The 17,860-nt window shown below is 45.1% G+C and overlaps 1 protein-coding gene across 1 annotated transcript; it reads left to right on the top strand.

Moving 5' to 3' along the window:
* Positions 1-16,481: 16,481 nt before the first annotated feature.
* Positions 16,482-17,642, top strand: LOC125438425 (basic proline-rich protein-like; the record flags this gene model as incomplete). The annotated part of the gene is made up of 1 exon (XM_048506870.1): positions 16,482-17,642. A coding segment is annotated over one exon (1,161 nt), but the record flags the coding sequence as incomplete, so codon positions are not given.
* Positions 17,643-17,860: the final 218 nt, after the last annotated feature.

Genomic DNA, 17,860 nt, shown 5'->3' with positions numbered 1-17,860 from the left:
GACCTCACTGTTTTTAAAAATCAGTTGTGATGCTGAAAGTATCCAAAATAATTATTCAAACACTTTCAGTGTTGGTAATTGGGGATTAGTGGGCTGGTAGAAAATTGATTAAACAGAAGTAAAATATACAGGTGCAAAAAAAGAGGGGAAAAACAGAAAGCCTGAATGGTTTATACGCTTAGAAAAACACGGCTTGATTGGAGCCCACATTGAGCCTAATTAATTTTAATGCTATTTTCTTATTCATTCTTAGTAAATACTTTTTTTTCTTTATTGGAACAGGAAACACATTGCTTTGTCTTCTGTTTGCTTTGGTAGTTGAAAACAAAAAGTAATCTTGCGGAACCCAAGAGCACTATTGAATTTAGTTAGTCTAAGATTCCATACAGCTGCTTTCTGTTTTTGCAGCAAGAATGTAACATGGCTATCCCCCTGGAATTTATAAATAGAAAATATAGAAAAATACACCTGAAAAATATTGATTATATTGATGTTGAAGAAGATTATACCTGCAAGACAGCAAAACAGTTTCATATAATAAACTCTAAAATTATTCCCTTCTTGCTTAAATCTGTATGTATATGTTAAAAAGAAACCTCACTTAAATCGGACTCATTACATCTGATAGTGCCTGTGCTAGAAGACTTTGAGGGTGCATCTTATACCTACTGCTATTATTTCTGAAAAGGCATTTTTGTCCAAGTGAATACATTTGAAGGGATCGCCATTGAATTGCAGTTTACAGAAAAACAGCTGAATACTTTTTAATTTATTCAGGCTGCATATGGGCATGTTTTCAAATACATAAATAAGTTATTGGAGTCCTCCCACATCTAAGGGAGGCCCCAACAAAATGAGCTAAAAAGCCATGTTCTCACCCCTCATGATATGCTCCAAAACTGTGTGAACTGTTCAGAAAATGTATGAACTGGGGAACTGAGGGGAAGGAGATTTTCCAGAAGAGGCTGTAGAATAATGGTAAAGCAGATGATTTGTACGCAGATGGCCCCTTGGCACATCCAGTACAAACACTTGTTCCCCCACAGGCCAAATATATGTATTTGTTTATTCATTTAATCCATTCATTTATCATCTGCCTTTTTCCCAATGGGGACCCAAATGGGCTTACATCATTCTCCTCTCCTCCAGTTTATTCTCAGAACAACTCTGTGAGGTAGGGTTACCAACTCCAGATTAGGAAGAAGAAGAGTTTGTATTTATACCTCACATTTCTCTCCTGTAAGGAGTCTTGAAGTGGCTTTCAAACTCCTTTCCCTTCTTCTCCTTACAACAGATATCTTGTGAGAGCAGTTCACCAGATAAGAGTCAGTTGCTCATTTGGAGGAGTGGGAGTTCTCTGGATTAGAGTCCACTGCTCTTAACTACACCACATTGGTTCTCCACCACTAAACATTCCTGGAGATTTGGGGATAAAGCCTGGGAAGGACAGGGACCTTAGTGGGATACAGTGTCACAGAGTTTACCCTCTTACCCTCTATTTTCAGGGGAACTGATCTCTGTAGTCTGGAGATGAGCTGAAATTCTGGGAGAACCCCAGGTCCCAACTGGACACTGGCATCCCTATTACTTGCAAAGGAATTGTAAAGAGCCTTCAAATCATGTGTGATTGTTACACAGGGATCCCATACGCAACTTGTGCACTCTGTAATGTGTGAATTTGTGAATTCATCGAGTAGCAGGAAAGGCCTTGCTCTTCCTCAGGCACTGGACAGCTGCTGCCTGTCAGAGTAGGCAATATTGAACTATATGAACAATTGACTCACTGTAAAACTGTACTGTAGCAATGAACTGTAGCTGTACTGTATCAATGAATGTAGCATACCTTGTAGAAGGTATGAAATGTAAAAAAGACAAAGTATATAGTCAGTTTTGTCAGTCCATTATAAAAATTAATTCATTATTTTAAAAACATTGGCTGATTACACAGGAGACGTGTACCTTGGGACTTTTCTCTAAGTTGTAAGCTTGCAGTGAGTTCTCCTCAGGTTTCTCTGTGAGCAGACAGCCCAGTGTCTGCCACATAGCTGCTTCCTGAAGTCTGAACCTGCTCTTTTTGCTGTTTCTCTTAACTCTCCCCATCAGCAGCCTTAAAGGCACAGGCTTGTTTTTAAAACAGAAGCCTGAAAGAAAGTTTTAAAAATGCCCTCCCAGTCATCAGCAGAAAGATCATTTATGCTGATCTGCCATACAGGGCAGAAACAGAATGGGGGAGGTGGGATCCCACTTGATATCAATGTACAACCATTTAGAGAAGCAGGGAGGAGTCAGTAAAAGGGAGGAGAGTGAGAAGGAAGTGTGTAAAGCAGTGCGAGGGAGTGGTGGGAAGGTGAGACTGGGCGGGCTGGCTGTGGGCAGAGGGAAGACATCCAGAACAAACATGTGCCTGCTGGCAAACCTGCCTGCTCTGGCTGTGAAGCAAAATTAAATTTGTGCTAGAAGGGGTCTCACTTGCTGCAGGGAGAATAGAAAGTGAAAGCGGGGCTAGGAGAAATACGACTATACAAGAAATTTTGCTCATTTTCCCTGACTGCTGCGTGGTTAGAACTGAAGAGGTTTTGGTCCAAATCACGATTAATTGAAGCTCACTGGGTGGCACTGAACCTATCATTATATCTGAGCATGTCTGAATAAATCAGAGGAAATCATACCAAAACTCCTTGGAGGAAGGATAGGCTAAAATTGTAATAAGACTCCGTCAAAGTATTTTTCTCCTTACAAGGTTATTTTTAGTGTGAATAGAAACTGTTTAAACTTCCCATAAAACCTTAGAAGTGTTCTAGGAAGGCCAACAGTAATTTAAATTAGAGTTGTGCAATCTTACATACATAGGCACATGAAAGCTGAAGTTTTTCTTTACTACATAAGATCTAAAACACTTTGGAGATTTTGTGTAAGCGAAAGAACATTTATGCTGATCTTCCACAAAGGTATACATAGTTTGCATTTTGATGTCTTAGATGTGAAAGTATCATTATAAATGCAACAACTCAGTGCAAGTATTGTAGATAAAGTGTCTGCCCAAGTAAAGGGGGCAGTGATATGTGATCATAGGCCGGCTGTTTCATCTCATAAACTTACCACATGAATGGTGGAGCCTGGATATAGACTTCTTTTACCTCCATCCAAAGGGGTGTGTGTGTGTGTTTGAATCTGTTGGTGGGAGCAGAGCACTTGCCCTGGCAGAAAAGTGAATCTGCTGGTATGCAGCCCCCACAGCCTTCCCCAGTGGTGGGACACAGTGCCAGCATCCTGCTCTTCCGCTGCTGCTGGCACAGCAAGGGCAGTCTGCAGGTGTGGCTGGAGGAACAGCTGGCACTAGTCAACTTTCTCCTAGCCATTGCCTGCATTGCACCAGGGACCCAAGGGGGCTTCCTGGCAGCAGGGAAGCTTTTTAGCCTTTCAAGCCTCCCCACACCTCCAGGGAGCCTCAATGGGAGTGGCGGGCCTCCGTGGCTGTGGCGCCATACTATTGCCAGGCGCCCAGTCTGTTGGATGAGGCTGATTGGCAACAATGCCAATTCCAGTGGCACTGTGACTTTTTAAAATGAAGGGCATCTCTGATAAAGTAGGGATAGCTATTCCAGATACAATCATTTTGACTTTAAAATTATTTTCAGGGTCACTTGTAAATTTGTGGCTGTAGCTCAATCAGCTTGTGGACACTGCACATTTTAGCAGCAATTTAAAAAAACTTGAAAAGGCTGAGCTTTGTTTATTCTCTTTGTCAGGAAAAAAATCTATCATATTTCCTCTCTGACTCAGTAAACAAATTGTACTGGAGTCTGTGAATTGATACTTCCTTTGTTCACGGACAGCTGTTTAGTAGTAGTAAACAAGGAAGTCCAGAAGTAAACTGTACAAGGCACAAATAATTATTCACATTTGATTTTGTTAAGGGGCAAAACCTACTCTGAGCTTATCATCAGATTTTTCTTGTCTATGTCTCTGAAAGTAGCTGTATACTTAATTTCAGATTTTGCCTGCTTTTTTATTTATTTTTATTAACTTTCAGCCATAGGTGAAAACAAGAATCAATATTCAGTAAGACCTCTCAGAGAACATGAATTGTTACAATACCAATAATTAGAGCATGCTGTAGGTGTTAGTCTTGACATCCAGCATTTATGTCTGCTAATCTGTTAGGCAACTGATGGACAGATGTTTACCTCTTCAGGGGAAAGGCTTGGAACTGCTCTTTTTGCAACTATCTTCAGATGTTTTGATTTACAACCATTCATGAAAAGGTGCATGATCTGATCAATGAAAATGCCCTTAATACATGAAGAGATTAGTAAGAACAGATAGTTAAAGTAGATATATATAGCCTTGTATGTGAGGGAGAGAGGGGGAAAGAGGGAAGGAATGAGCATCTCTATGCTGTTGCTAGCACCATCAGAAAAAAAGAGATCTGGGTCCCTTGAGGTTGGGAAACTAAATAGGGATAAGCACCTTAAAGAAAACAGGACCTTGTTAAGTTTAAATACTATGACTAAGTACTTTATTCTTTCTCGTTCAAGCCCTATGGGATCATTTAACACTGACTTCTTTGTGTGTGAGCGCAGAGTCGCTTAAAACTACAAACTGCTACTGTTATGGGGTGATGAGCGGGAGTTTGGTGTGGCGGTACCAGCTGGGGACTCCCTCCTCGTGACCTTTGTCCCTACTAATCTGCGTCGAGGAATGACAGGCATTCAGCTAAACAGGAACAGTCTGAGTTGGGCTGCAGCAGCAGGAGGAGTGCTTGCAACTAGCGCGCAAGAGAAGGCAGAAGTTGTAAGGAGGCTGGTCTTACAACGGCAAGCGCAGGGAAAAGGTGAAATGAGCCCTCGGAAGCTGCGGTGGGAGAGGAAACGTTACCAAAGAACCAGACGGGCTGCCTGATTGTTGGATCCCCAGCCCTCGTCCAGGACAAGGGATGGGCCAGACGTCAGTCTCCACTCTCTCTGAGGATGCGAGTGGTGAGTAGTTCTGGGAATCTGCTTGGACGATCCCCCCTTCCCCCCTCCCGCCCCCCAAATGTGTATGGTGATTTTGTAGCTTTCAGTGGACTAACCCGCATTCGGTTAAACAAAATCTTGTTTTCAGATTCCTGCGTGCGACGGCCAAATTGGCCACCAGGATTATACACTGTTTCCTTTGTCAAAGAGAAAGTAGAATGCCTCTGGGATTATAGCAAGAGTTTCTCTTAAAGGAGCAGCTCGCTGTCCTTCTCTTTCTAGGGGTGGCTTTCTGTCATTTTGGATTCCAGTTTTTTTCCCCCCTTGGGAGAGCTGAAGATAAAAGTCAGCGCAAATGGTTCTTGAAGAGAGGCACATCTTAGCGTATTGATTAAATTAAGGACTGTTTAAGAAGTCATGAACCGCTTATGCTTTGTTTCTGAGATTTGAAGCATGTGTACCGTTGCAGTCTACGCCCAATCTCTCCTTTTACAAGCTCTTATTTTATTGCTTACTATAAGCGTGTTTTCCTATCCTGTGTTTATATTGTTGGTGGAGACTTAGTGAAGACACATCTGCTTTTTCACAAGCCCCCTTCTTCTGACAGTACAAAATGATTCAGACGTTTTTTAGTTTTGAAATAATTTTGTTTCACACATGACTCCTGTGAATTTGGGGGGGGGGAGGGGGGAATGTTATTCAATAATAATCCTGCAGTGCACTGTTTAATTCTTTTCCTTTCCTCTGCAGTCTGATATTCTAAACAAAAATGGGAAAATCAAAAAGGATTTGTCAGAGCTTGTTTTATTTTGGGAGTTTTAAAATAAATTGATTTTTGACATTTTTATTTTATTTACAAAATGTATAATTAAAATTATTGTTCACTACGTGATATTTTGAAATGTTAAAAGGTCCTTTCTTATATTAACACCACACCTACTATGGAAAGTGCACGTAACATTTAAATACTAGAAAATCACAATATCCATTAAAATTGCAGCGCTCATTTTCAAATTGAAACCACTCCAGATTTTTTTTCATAATTGTATTCCTTTGTAATTTCTTTTTATTACCCTTTCCTAGAATAGAAATGCAACCCGGCTGAAGTTCCTCAGCATTGTAGAATGCTATATAGAACATGCAATTTATGTAGATGCATGGGTGATATAACATAATGCTATCTTTTGTGAATGTGTAATAGTTATGATCTCCTAACTCCTTTGCCTGGAACATATCTAGATAGCTTTTGCATTCAGAGAAGATGATTGTATGACAATATCAATATCAACCTAAGCAGAGTCCATCAGCTACAGTGGACTTAGTGTCATTCTAAACCCGTGGTGGTGAACCTTTGGCACTCCAGATGTTATGGACTACAATTCCCATCAGCCCCTGCCATGGAATTGTAGTCCATAGCATCTGGAGTACCAAAGGTTTGCCACCACTGTTCTAAACAGAGTAGTTAATCTACTGTAACAGGATCCAGAAACATCTTTAAAGAGTGACAAAAGTTATTCTACCTTAACTGTTTGCAAGTCAGAGTTTACTTCATCAGATACATTAATAGGGCTATCATTAGCTGGTATGTGGTGTTTGTGTGTGTGTACTAAGGTATGGATGAACAGGAAGTGTAATACACTTGCACTTCCTGTTTCCTCTGTTTTTGTCATGTCAAACAGCTCCAAATTCTTAATATAAATCTTGAGTAGTATAATTAGTCTAGCTTCTTTTTCCTAGTGAGTCTTCACTTTTCTTCTTAGTATGCTTCTGAGCCACATGGCAAACTGCCTTAGAAACTAAGGATCAGTTTGCCTTGTGGTTTGGTTTGGGCAGTTGCTATTTTAAACAAAAATCAAAATGCCTTTGGGTGTGCCCCTAACCACAGAAGACTAGAAACTATAAATCTAACTGTCTTGTGATGGTGGGAATTTTGTGTTGCTGTGGTGTGGGTCATTATACAATGCTTGGGAATTTCAGGGGTGTGAATACAAAATGTTCATGTATTCTTTGTAGAGATCAATTTGAGCAGTCTCTGCTCCATTACTTTATGCAGCCTAAATGGGGAGCAGCAAAGGAATGGCAATAAGACCATAACAAGAAGGAGAATTTCTCACATATTTGCCCACCCTACTAGTCCAATCTGCACACCAGCTTCTCTGGAAAAAAGGTGAACAGGGCAGATATGCCACAGTGACAGAGAGTCCTGCTTGTGCTGTCTGATCAGGATCTCTCTTCCTCTCCAGGTGTCTTCCAAGGAAACTGGGCAGGAAGAGGGGGTGGGACTGGAATGCTTCAGTGAGATGATGATTAGCAGTACACTCAGCTTTTGATGTTTAGTACAGGAAACACAGGGCCAGGATAGACCATTGGCAAGTAGAGATCAAGGAGTACTCCTGAGGGTCTGCAGTTGTCTCAAAAGGCACCAGGTAACCACCTACTGCTTCTACCACAATGCAATGATTCTGGATATTGCAGTGGAACATTCACATGGCAGTTTCCCCTTCGCTTTCCTCGTCTCAGCCCTCTATAGTTCCCCCTCCCCACAATATGCCAATTGCTAATTTTGAGAAAAAGCCCTATAGTAGTGAGAAAAAGGGCAATTGCAAGAGCAGCTAAGGCAAGGAAAATAGTGCTGATATGTGACAAGACCTGCAAAAATGCAACCTTCTATCTACATGGCATATAAACTGCCTTTGTAGTATTTCATAAATGATTGTATGAAACCAGATTGGGGAAAAATCACAGTAAAATGGAGGAAAATAGGAGAAAGTTAGAAGCAACATTGTGTGAATGCTCTAAAAAGCCTCTTCCAAAAATGTTCTAAAAACCCTCCTCTGACCCAAACCTTCATGTAAAAGCAGACCTAGCCTACAATTCTGCTTTTGTTATGGGCAGTTTCATCCTAAAAACTAAACTTGGTAAAAAAAACAACACATGATTAATCTGTTTACTCCCCAATAACTGACGATGCCATGTCAAAGCAAATAAGTTTCCAGAAAATAACTCTTCAATTGATTAAAGGCTTCTAAAACTCACGCCAGAGGAAGATTATATAGACTATTCTGATCTTATGTCCTAAAAGCATCCCTCAAGGATGGTTTCCATATCTGTTGGGGAAACATGAACCTTTCTTTTCTAGACTTCACAAAGTTGGCAGGTATATGGAAAAAAGGGGGTGTTTTCAAGCATGTGCCACATTTCCTTTTAAAGGATGTATATTTTCAGTATATGAAGCTTTGTATTTGATACCTGGCATGCTTAGTTAAGAGAGAGAGAGACTGAAGATGTCATTTGTAGATTTGATTTATTACCCCTCGGAGTGCTGCCTGCAACCCATGCTGTTCACCCATTTAAAAAGATACTGCTATCTCTCAAACAAGTATATTTCAAATATTATCTAAATGATAGCATTCTTCCCATTAAGCTAATCAGTTGTTCTTGGTTAAAGTCTGCTCCAACAAACTTGAATTTGGCATTCCAGTTGGCTAAAGGTAGTTTCTGATACCTGGTGCAGTTTAGATGGCTGAAGTTAACATTTATCTCTTGCAGCAGGGGGAGCACTTTTTTTAGGGTTGAAGTGTCAGTACTCAATTAAGATCTTTAGAGAGGCCAAGCAAAAGCAGTTTTAGGAGTGAACACATGATTTGTGTGGTGGCTGAGTACTTTTCCAAACATGCCAATGGATGGGTTTGTATAATTAGATCCTCCTGTGAATTCCTAAGTGTACATGCAGAGCCACAAGGATCAGCCATTTGAGTGTAGAACTGGATTAATTAAGATTACATTTCAGGGACTTAAGTTCTGACTATGAAGAAGAAACAGGTTCATTGTGAAATGCTTAGAGAGAGGTAGAGAGACCATGTTAGTGTTAGAGAGAGGTAGTTGTTAGAGAGAGGTAGAGAGACCATGTTTTTTTAAGGAGTCTAAGTTGGATAAGTTCATTTAATTATTTTTAATTGAATAATGTAGCTGTTCTTCCCTTCCTTCAAGGAACGCAGGGCAGCATACATGGTTTTACTTTACATTCCCAACATCTCCTGTGAAGTAGGCTAGGCTGAGCACGCAAGACTACCTGCAGGCCTCCCATGGCCTTCAAGGCTACTGGAGGTTGGAATACAGGTTTCCAGATCCTAGGATAGCATTCTGACCATTATGCTACATGTATAAATCTCCGCAGATATAGCCAATCCACCCAAATTTAACATTTTTAACTGCTTTTTTTCCTGTGTTTGACTATTGGCCATACTCTCAACACGCCCTCTCCTGTTTATGTTACTTCATGTTTTAAAATCATAAAGGGCCAAACTATACAGCTAAGAGAGAGAGGTGCTGATATGGATTCAGCGCTTCAATCCAACTTGGTGAGGTTGTATTTTCCATGAAGGAACGGCATCGCTATTGGATCCCGAACTTTAGATTTGGACACAGATTTCTTTTGGGGTTACACAGTGGTCTTAATCAGCTGCAGTACTTTCTTAATAGTCAGGATTTGGTCATGATTATCCATGTTTTGATCATACCTATATTGAATTGCTATGATGTGCTTTCGATGGCATTTGACTTTGAAGCTGCAGTTCGTGCAGTGCTGCGGCAACCATGCTGACTGGTTTCAGCCACAGTGATCATCTTGAGCATAGTGCCAAGTAAATGTTTATTCCCACAGTCTTTTGGATGAGTGTGTTGTTTCCTATCCCAAGCAATGAAACCTTGAAAAACAAAAACGCAAGGATATATATCGAGGTATAGTGTTCCCAAGCAGTTCACCTCCATATTTTTGTATTCCCTGCAGCTGGGAGATCTTTTGAATTGTATTTTCCAATTATGTTTTTCCTGTGGTCATTTGCGTATTGTCCTGTCCTAAGCCATTTGGGCACTTGGGGATGTTAACATTCACTTAAAACAGAGTTTGGCTGGCAATCTGTTTGTCTTGTATATTAAGTCCTTTTCCACACTTTGGTGATGCATTGCACATTTATACTCAATTTTCTACTTTTTTGATATATTGAACATTGTTTATAATTATATGCTTGTTACACATTTTTCTCATATTATGGGTTTAGGTGCCTGTCTTCAATTTATAGTTTACAATATACCTCTATTACAATATACCTTGGTGAGTTCTGCAGGGCCTGTAAAACTGAGTTGTTCCACCAGGCTTTTGGGGAGGCTGGCCGTGGATTGCCTGCCCCCTCCTGATGCCCGGTACTGCACTTTTTTACCATCTCCAGCAGTGCCTTTGTATTATACTTTTACCATCTTGGTACTGCTGGCCCCCTCCTGGCCTTTGGATCGGATGCCATAAATTACATTCAGTTTATTTAAATTGAATTAATTAATTAATTGATTAATGTGGGTTAATGATGCTGCTGCTTGTGATTTTAAGGGATTTTAATATTTATATTAGTAATTTATACTTTGTATTTAATTTACTGTTGTACTGAATTTGACTTTGTTGCTGTACACCATACAGAGGCCTTTGGGGATTGGGCGGTACAGCAACAGCAGCAACAGCAGCCGCAGCAACAGCAACAACAACTTTGGATAGCCCTTTTTGTACTTTAGTACTTTGTGCAAAGTGCTTCTTTGATCTTGGATCTCCTTAATCATAGTCCAGTATTTGAATACTACACCACACTGGTTCTTAAGGCAGGACTTCCCTAAATTAAGATAGTCTCTGTTTTTTATTTTTTTTAACATAAACTGTTAACTACCATGGGTTTGTGTCTGAGGTTGCATCCACATAGCAATCATTTTTCACGTTCCTTCTGAAGAAGCACTTGCAGCAGCAATAGAACATCCACACAGCCGTTTTCCTTGTACTTTCCTTGCCCAAGCCTCCTGCAGCTGCCACCCCCCATTCCAAAGGAGAACTTTTTTGAGCTTTTAAAAATGATAACAGACGCACCAGTAAGCTACGTCAATTATCAAGCTACAAATTTTGTCAATTATCAAGCTACAAATTTTAATTTATAAACTGTAATTGACATATCAGTAAAGCGTACAATTGGTAATTGACATTTTAGAGAAGCCTGTAAAGGCCCTCTGGTGGTACAGGGAACTGAGCCAAGAAAAATGGCACCAGTATGGTTGGGGCTGACAAAATGCGTCCACACAGCATGCAAAGGCACTTTGACTCCAATTTTTTCCAAGTTTGCAACAAACCAGTTTTGGCAAGCTTGCAGTGAAGTGGGAGAAAATACAAAAAGTGGGTGATTGGGAGCCAACATAGTGTGAATTCTCCAGTTAGATGCACAACTGAAGCAAAAACATCCATGTTGAAGCAACCTGGATTGCATTTTTATGTGGTTTGGCAAGGGTACCAATTACATTTAAATGCTTTTCTAACTTACTTAGATACAAAGCACATTTTGTGGTCACAAAAAGAGAGAAAAGCTACATAGCAATTGTTGACACAATAATCGTAGGGTTCCTTGATGTGTGTCATTTTGCAACCAATACTTTCTATTTTGTTAGGGCATTTTCTAGCTTCAAGAAGATGGAACTAAAAACCTGTTTCCTCTCTGCTGCAGCCAAATGGTTATTACTCCATACACTCCTGCTGTTTGTTTCCTTTGGCAGTCAATGAAGGCTTTATCTTAGGTCAAAAGTTAGTTTGCTTCTCAGCCAGTTCAGTTTTAGTTCTCCTAGGGCTGGGGACTTCCTGTTTTTGATCACAGCAAAAGCATTTTTCCTATGTGCACACAGAGGAAGTCGGTCTTGCGCTGACCAGGCAACCGTGTCACTAGCATATACTTACAGATAAGCTGCAGAGGTCGTCTTTGTTTTCTGTAAAATAATAATATTTTTGGAGCAGCTAGAGAGTATCTATTGAAATTGTGTTAGAATAATGCAAGTACCAGTGAACAAGTGGATATCTCTTATGTGACTTCTGTGATTCTAGAAGATAACAGAAAGAGTGTTTGGATTTATACCTTGCTTTTCTCTCCTGTCAGGAGTCTCAAAGCGGCTTACAAACTCCTTCCCTTCCTCTTCCTACAACAGACACCTTGTGAAGTAGGTGGGGTCAAGGGAATTCTAAAAGAACTGTGACTAGCCCAAGTGTTTCCCAAGTGTTTCACACATGGTAGCATCCTTGAGATCTTTAGATGCAAAGTCTGGGGGTCAAATTAAAGGAGATGTTGGAGGTCTTCATTATGTCTTTTACAATTTCTTTTTAAAGTATCTGCCTGGGGTGTGTGATTTGGGAGCTTTGGGGAAGGGTAATGAAAACTTTTCCCCAATACTATCTTCTCAATATAAATCTCCGCATCCCTCCCCCAAAGCTGTCTGTTCTGTTGAGAAAATCTTTCAGAAACAGCTCTTGTTACTTTACTGCTTTCACATAATATCCTCCATTTAAGGGTATTAGTTCTTTCCTTCTCACTGCTTAGGGTGGAAATTCTTTATCACACCATTTCAGAGACCAGCACTAACTGATGACGCTTTCCCCCAATTTTACCCAAATCCCTTAGCAAGTTTTTGTAAAATCTGACAGACCATTTTGGATCTAGCAAAGGTAAGCTGGACATGTTCTATAACAAAGCAAAATGGCAACAATTGCTACACCACCACAAGAAGCTGAGCACAACTTCCATGAATGTGTGGTTGGCATAGTGAACAATTGCAACCAAACCTTTCACACACACAAATAAATCCCTGGAGCACAATTTGTTTCTGTTGCTTTAGATTTTGGCTTATGCCTACATGTGTTAGCTTGCAATTGTAATCTTGTCTGACCCGACATTTTAAAGAACAGACCTTTTGCAATTCTGTCCTTTTCTCTGTTACAAATAAAGCTCATATTAGCAGAAGAACCAGTAAATAACTTTCCCATTTGTAGTCATAAAGTCAAAGACTAATTATGAGAGTACATTTTGAGAGAAGAGGGTACGATTATCCATATGGTTGATTAGCTGGAACTGGACTGAAATAACTTCAGTTTGGTCAATTATGCACAAGGTGTCTGGTGCACAAAAGGGGCGAATGTCTGTCATGATTTCTTGTACAGATTTCTTGTACAGATCTATTTTTGGAGCCCTACTTTCACTTTATATTCTCTCTGCTTAAGCGAGACTACTTCTAAAGTGACTTTTAATTTGCTTTGCTAGCAGAGCAGACAGATTTACTGGTGAATAGCTTTTCCGTGGATATCTCCCCTCTGCCAGTTTTTCCATGCTTTCTTCCTTGCCCCCTGCCTATACACTTCCATGTTGCCAGCTCCTTCCTGCTTCCCTAAATGTTCATATCGATGTCATAATAACAAAGAACAGTACAAAATTGCAAAGAGCAGTACAAGCAGGGGCTCTTTTTGGCTCCACCCTATTTTCCCCTGCTCTACTTCCTCCCACCCCATGATTGGGAGGGCTTTTTAAAACTTTATTTCCAACGAGCTTCTATTTAAAAACAATTCTTTCTCTTCTCTTGTGACAGCAGCAGCAAGGGAGAGAAAGAGAGGAGGGGAAGAAAGGGGAGATAGATAGTATCAGCTCTAGTCTTGGGTCTACTGACTGAGATGAGATCTGTGCCTTTAAAGGCTGTTGATGGGTAGAGTTAGGTGAACCAGGAGAAACAGAGGTCCAGCAGAGTTCAGCCGACAAACTGCCCTGCAGGCTGTCTTTCTCGTGTGTAAACAGAGAAATGTGAGGAGACCCCACTACAAGCCAACTGTGCTGTGAAGAGCCCTGAAGGTAAGTGTTCCATGTACAATGGGGCGTTTTTTCACTGTTTCTTTCTTCTGCTTCCACAACCACCAATATTGCTGTGATAGCAAGGCCTACCACTTGTGGTTCAGTTCAAATACATTTTTATAACACTGGTTGGGAGAAGGAGGGCAGGTCTACTGACAATATTTAGCATAACATCTTCCTAGCCTTTTGAGCCCTTGGGATAAGTAGAGAAACTGATGAAACCATGCACTGGACTCTTCTGAGATGATAGTGTAGTTGGTAGGAAATGTGGACATGGGAAGCTCAGTTGCTACTTTACCCACTGTTATGGGGGAAAGAAGAGAGTTGTTTGCCTCAGAGAAGCAATGGACAGGACAGAAGACTCAATTGCTTTCTGTCCTACTGCTTTTCCCACAACCAACATTCATGTCTTTGTGTCAAGTGAGAAAAAGTGACTTAAGGGGATGCGACAGAGGAAAGCTTTGTTGGAAAAAAGGAGTAAAAATACCATCATCAGTAAAAATGCCATCATGGACCCTCAAATATGTAGTCCTCATCTCCTATTAGCTCCCACTGGAGTGTTTTTTTCAAAAAGGTACATATACAAGCAGGTCCAGGAAAATCCCGTAATAAGGGGGAAGAGCGCCGGAATGTGGGACTAATCTGTCTTCCAAAGTTCGGCTGTGAGGAGATCTTGAGGGAACCTGGATATTTCGGGTGACTATCCCAGGATTAATTGCCAGTGAGGAAATCACCCTTGTCTCAAGCGGGGCTGCCCCAGGCCATCAGCCTAACAGGACTTGTCACTGTAGCCATAATGGCTAGTCTGCCCTGTTTTGACCTATGGTTTGTTCTGAAGACACAGGAAATGATAATGGTCACTTAATGCTCTAAATCATATTTTGAAATTATAGTTACTCCTGAGTTTATGTGGTTGTTAAAATTCGTAATTATGTAATTTTTTAATCTGATAGTTTTCCCTATGTTTTAAATATTTTACTTCTTACATCTCTGAAAGTTAATGTGCTAAAAAATCCTTCAATAAAGAATATGGCTGTATAGCTGTCTCCTGAACTCTGTACAACATTTTCTTAATTGTTTGGTGAGGGAAACTAGAAATTACAGGAGAAGGGGACGATATAAAAATTTGCTGTATATTTTGGCTTATCAAATGAATAAATTCTAAAGTATCCTGAAAGCTTTAAGAGATAGATGATGTAGTTTTTCCATGTCACCTAAGAATTCAGCTGCCAGGAATTCAGTATAATTAAGCTGCGGGAGATTTTGAAAGCATTTAGCATAAATGGTAACACAATCTAGCATTTCTATTAATGGTCTGTTCTTTGCAGGAAAGTAATCCACTAAATGAGAACAAGGAGAATTATAGGTGTCTCTTCTTTTGCATCCATCTAGAAACCTATTAACTGCTTTTGGATTCTATTTAAATCTATCTGTTCTATTTCATCAGCATATAACTTGCCTGCTGAGTGCTGGAAATGTTGAAGCAATTAAGTTAACAACATTATATTTTAAGGGTCATCCTTATATAGGACAAAAGCAAGGATTTGTGGGAAAATCTGTTTGTCCTTCCTTTTTCCTTTTCCTGCAAGTCCCTATTGCCTCTTCTCATTTCCACTTCCCTCTGTCTTCCCCACCTACCAGTAAACCTACCTTTATCTGCCCACCCACCCCCCTTTTTAGCCTTCCCTCTTTCCCTCCCCCTGTCAGTTTACCCCCAGGAAGAAATCTGGCTCAGTTGCACAGTACCAGTTGCCAGCCACTGACTGTGGCCCGGTTGCTCAGTGGGGAACCCTCAAGCACATCTTAGGTTATATTTATAAGTCAGTCATTTTATCCTCACAGCAGCCTTATGAGGTAGGCTAGCTGAGAGTATGTGAGTGGCCCGAGGTTACCCAGGAAGCTTCCATGGCAGGAAGGAGATCCAAACCTGGATCTACCAAATCCTAATCTGCCACTCTAATCACTGCAATGCATTGGCTTCTTGGGCAGCTGCTGTTATGATAGCAAGAAACCCTGAAGTTGTTGGCAGACCTGGCCCTAATTTTCCTAAAAAGCAAAATAGCTCAGAAAAGGGCCTTTCACCATCATTCTGACAGAAACCCAGGCTTGAAGGCTGGTAATATTATTGTGGTTGCCAAACAATGGTCACTGAGCAGCCATTGAGAGGGCATTCATTCTTAGAGGTGCAGGCACTGCTGTTAGTTTTTGAGGGGTTAACTCCTCCCATGCCCACCATGTGTTCTTATATGGTTTCAGGTTTCTCTGCAAACCTGAGGTTTTTGTCAGGTTTGCAGAAAGATCTACCATGGTTCATTCTCCTGATTTAAATATCCACAGAAGTCCATGTTCAGAATTAGAAATATTGATTGCACTACAATCTATATATATAAAAATCTAAACGTGTGTTTGTCCCTGATGGTCTCCCTCAGAAGCTGCTGGATGGATCGCCCCCAAATTTTCACAGGACGTCCCTCCCTGTTGCAGGCAGGTAATCGGACCTTCAAATCGCTGAAAGTCCATACCTGAGCCAGGGAAAATGTCTTTTTCGTGGCGCACCAGGCCATGAAGCTGGCTGTGTTTAACTGTCACCCTTAGAATGTTCGTGCAGCCTGTCTGTGGCCTGAGGCCTTGGTATGCCCTTAGAACAGGGGTAGGGAACCTGCGGCTCTCCAGATGTTCAGGAACTACAATTCCCATCAGCCTCTGTCAGCATGGCCAATTGGCCATGCTGGTAGGGGCTGATGGGAATTGTCCCCCCCCCACCCCCCCCCCCCCCCACCCCCCCCCCCCCCCACCCCCCCCCCCCCCCACCCCCCCCCCCCCCCACCCCCCCCCCCCCCCACCCCCCCCCCCCCCCACCCCCCCCCCCCCCCACCCCCCCCCCCCCCCACCCCCCCCCCCCCCCACCCCCCCCCCCCCCCACCCCCCCCCCCCCCCACCCCCCCCCCCCCCCACCCCCCCCCCCCCCCACCCCCCCCCCCCCCCACCCCCCCCCCCCCCCACCCCCCCCCCCCCCCACCCCCCCCCCCCCCCACCCCCCCCCCCCCCCACCCCCCCCCCCCCCCACCCCCCCCCCCCCCCACCCCCCCCCCCCCCCACCCCCCCCCCCCCCCACCCCCCCCCCCCCCCACCCCCCCCCCCCCCCACCCCCCCCCCCCCCCACCCCCCCCCCCCCCCACCCCCCCCCCCCCCCACCCCCCCCCCCCCCCACCCCCCCCCCCCCCCACCCCCCCCCCCCCCCACCCCCCCCCCCCCCCACCCCCCCCCCCCCCCACCCCCCCCCCCCCCCACCCCCCCCCCCCCCCACCCCCCCCCCCCCCCACCCCCCCCCCCCCCCACCCCCCCCCCCCCCCACCCCCCCCCCCCCCCACCCCCCCCCCCCCCCACCCCCCCCCCCCCCCACCCCCCCCCCCCCCCACCCCCCCCCCCCCCCACCCCCCCCCCCCCCCACCCCCCCCCCCCCCCACCCCCCCCCCCCCCCACCCCCCCCCCCCCCCACCCCCCCCCCCCCCCACCCCCCCCCCCCCCCACCCCCCCCCCCCCCCACCCCCCCCCCCCCCCACCCCCCCCCCCCCCCACCCCCCCCCCCCCCCACCCCCCCCCCCCCCCACCCCCCCCCCCCCCCACCCCCCCCCCCCCCCACCCCCCCCCCCCCCCACCCCCCCCCCCCCCCACCCCCCCCCCCCCCCACCCCCCCCCCCCCCCACCCCCCCCCCCCCCCACCCCCCCCCCCCCCCACCCCCCCCCCCCCCCACCCCCCCCCCCCCCCACCCCCCCCCCCCCCCACCCCCCCCCCCCCCCACCCCCCCCCCCCCCCACCCCCCCCCCCCCCCACCCCCCCCCCCCCCCACCCCCCCCCCCCCCCACCCCCCCCCCCCCCCACCCCCCCCCCCCCCCACCCCCCCCCCCCCCCACCCCCCCCCCCCCCCACCCCCCCCCCCCCCCACCCCCCCCCCCCCCCACCCCCCCCCCCCCCCACCCCCCCCCCCCCCCACCCCCCCCCCCCCCCACCCCCCCCCCCCCCCACCCCCCCCCCCCCCCACCCCCCCCCCCCCCCACCCCCCCCCCCCCCCACCCCCCCCCCCCCCCACCCCCCCCCCCCCCCACCCCCCCCCCCCCCCACCCCCCCCCCCCCCCACCCCCCCCCCCCCCCACCCCCCCCCCCCCCCACCCCCCCCCCCCCCCACCCCCCCCCCCCCCCACCCCCCCCCCCCC

This window comes from Sphaerodactylus townsendi, linkage group LG01 (assembly GCF_021028975.2).
Source record: "Sphaerodactylus townsendi isolate TG3544 linkage group LG01, MPM_Stown_v2.3, whole genome shotgun sequence".
NCBI classification, from domain to species: domain Eukaryota; kingdom Metazoa; phylum Chordata; class Lepidosauria; order Squamata; family Sphaerodactylidae; genus Sphaerodactylus; species Sphaerodactylus townsendi.
The sequence above is the reverse complement of the archived record's forward strand: the minus strand, read 5'-3'. Positions and strand labels throughout refer to the sequence as shown.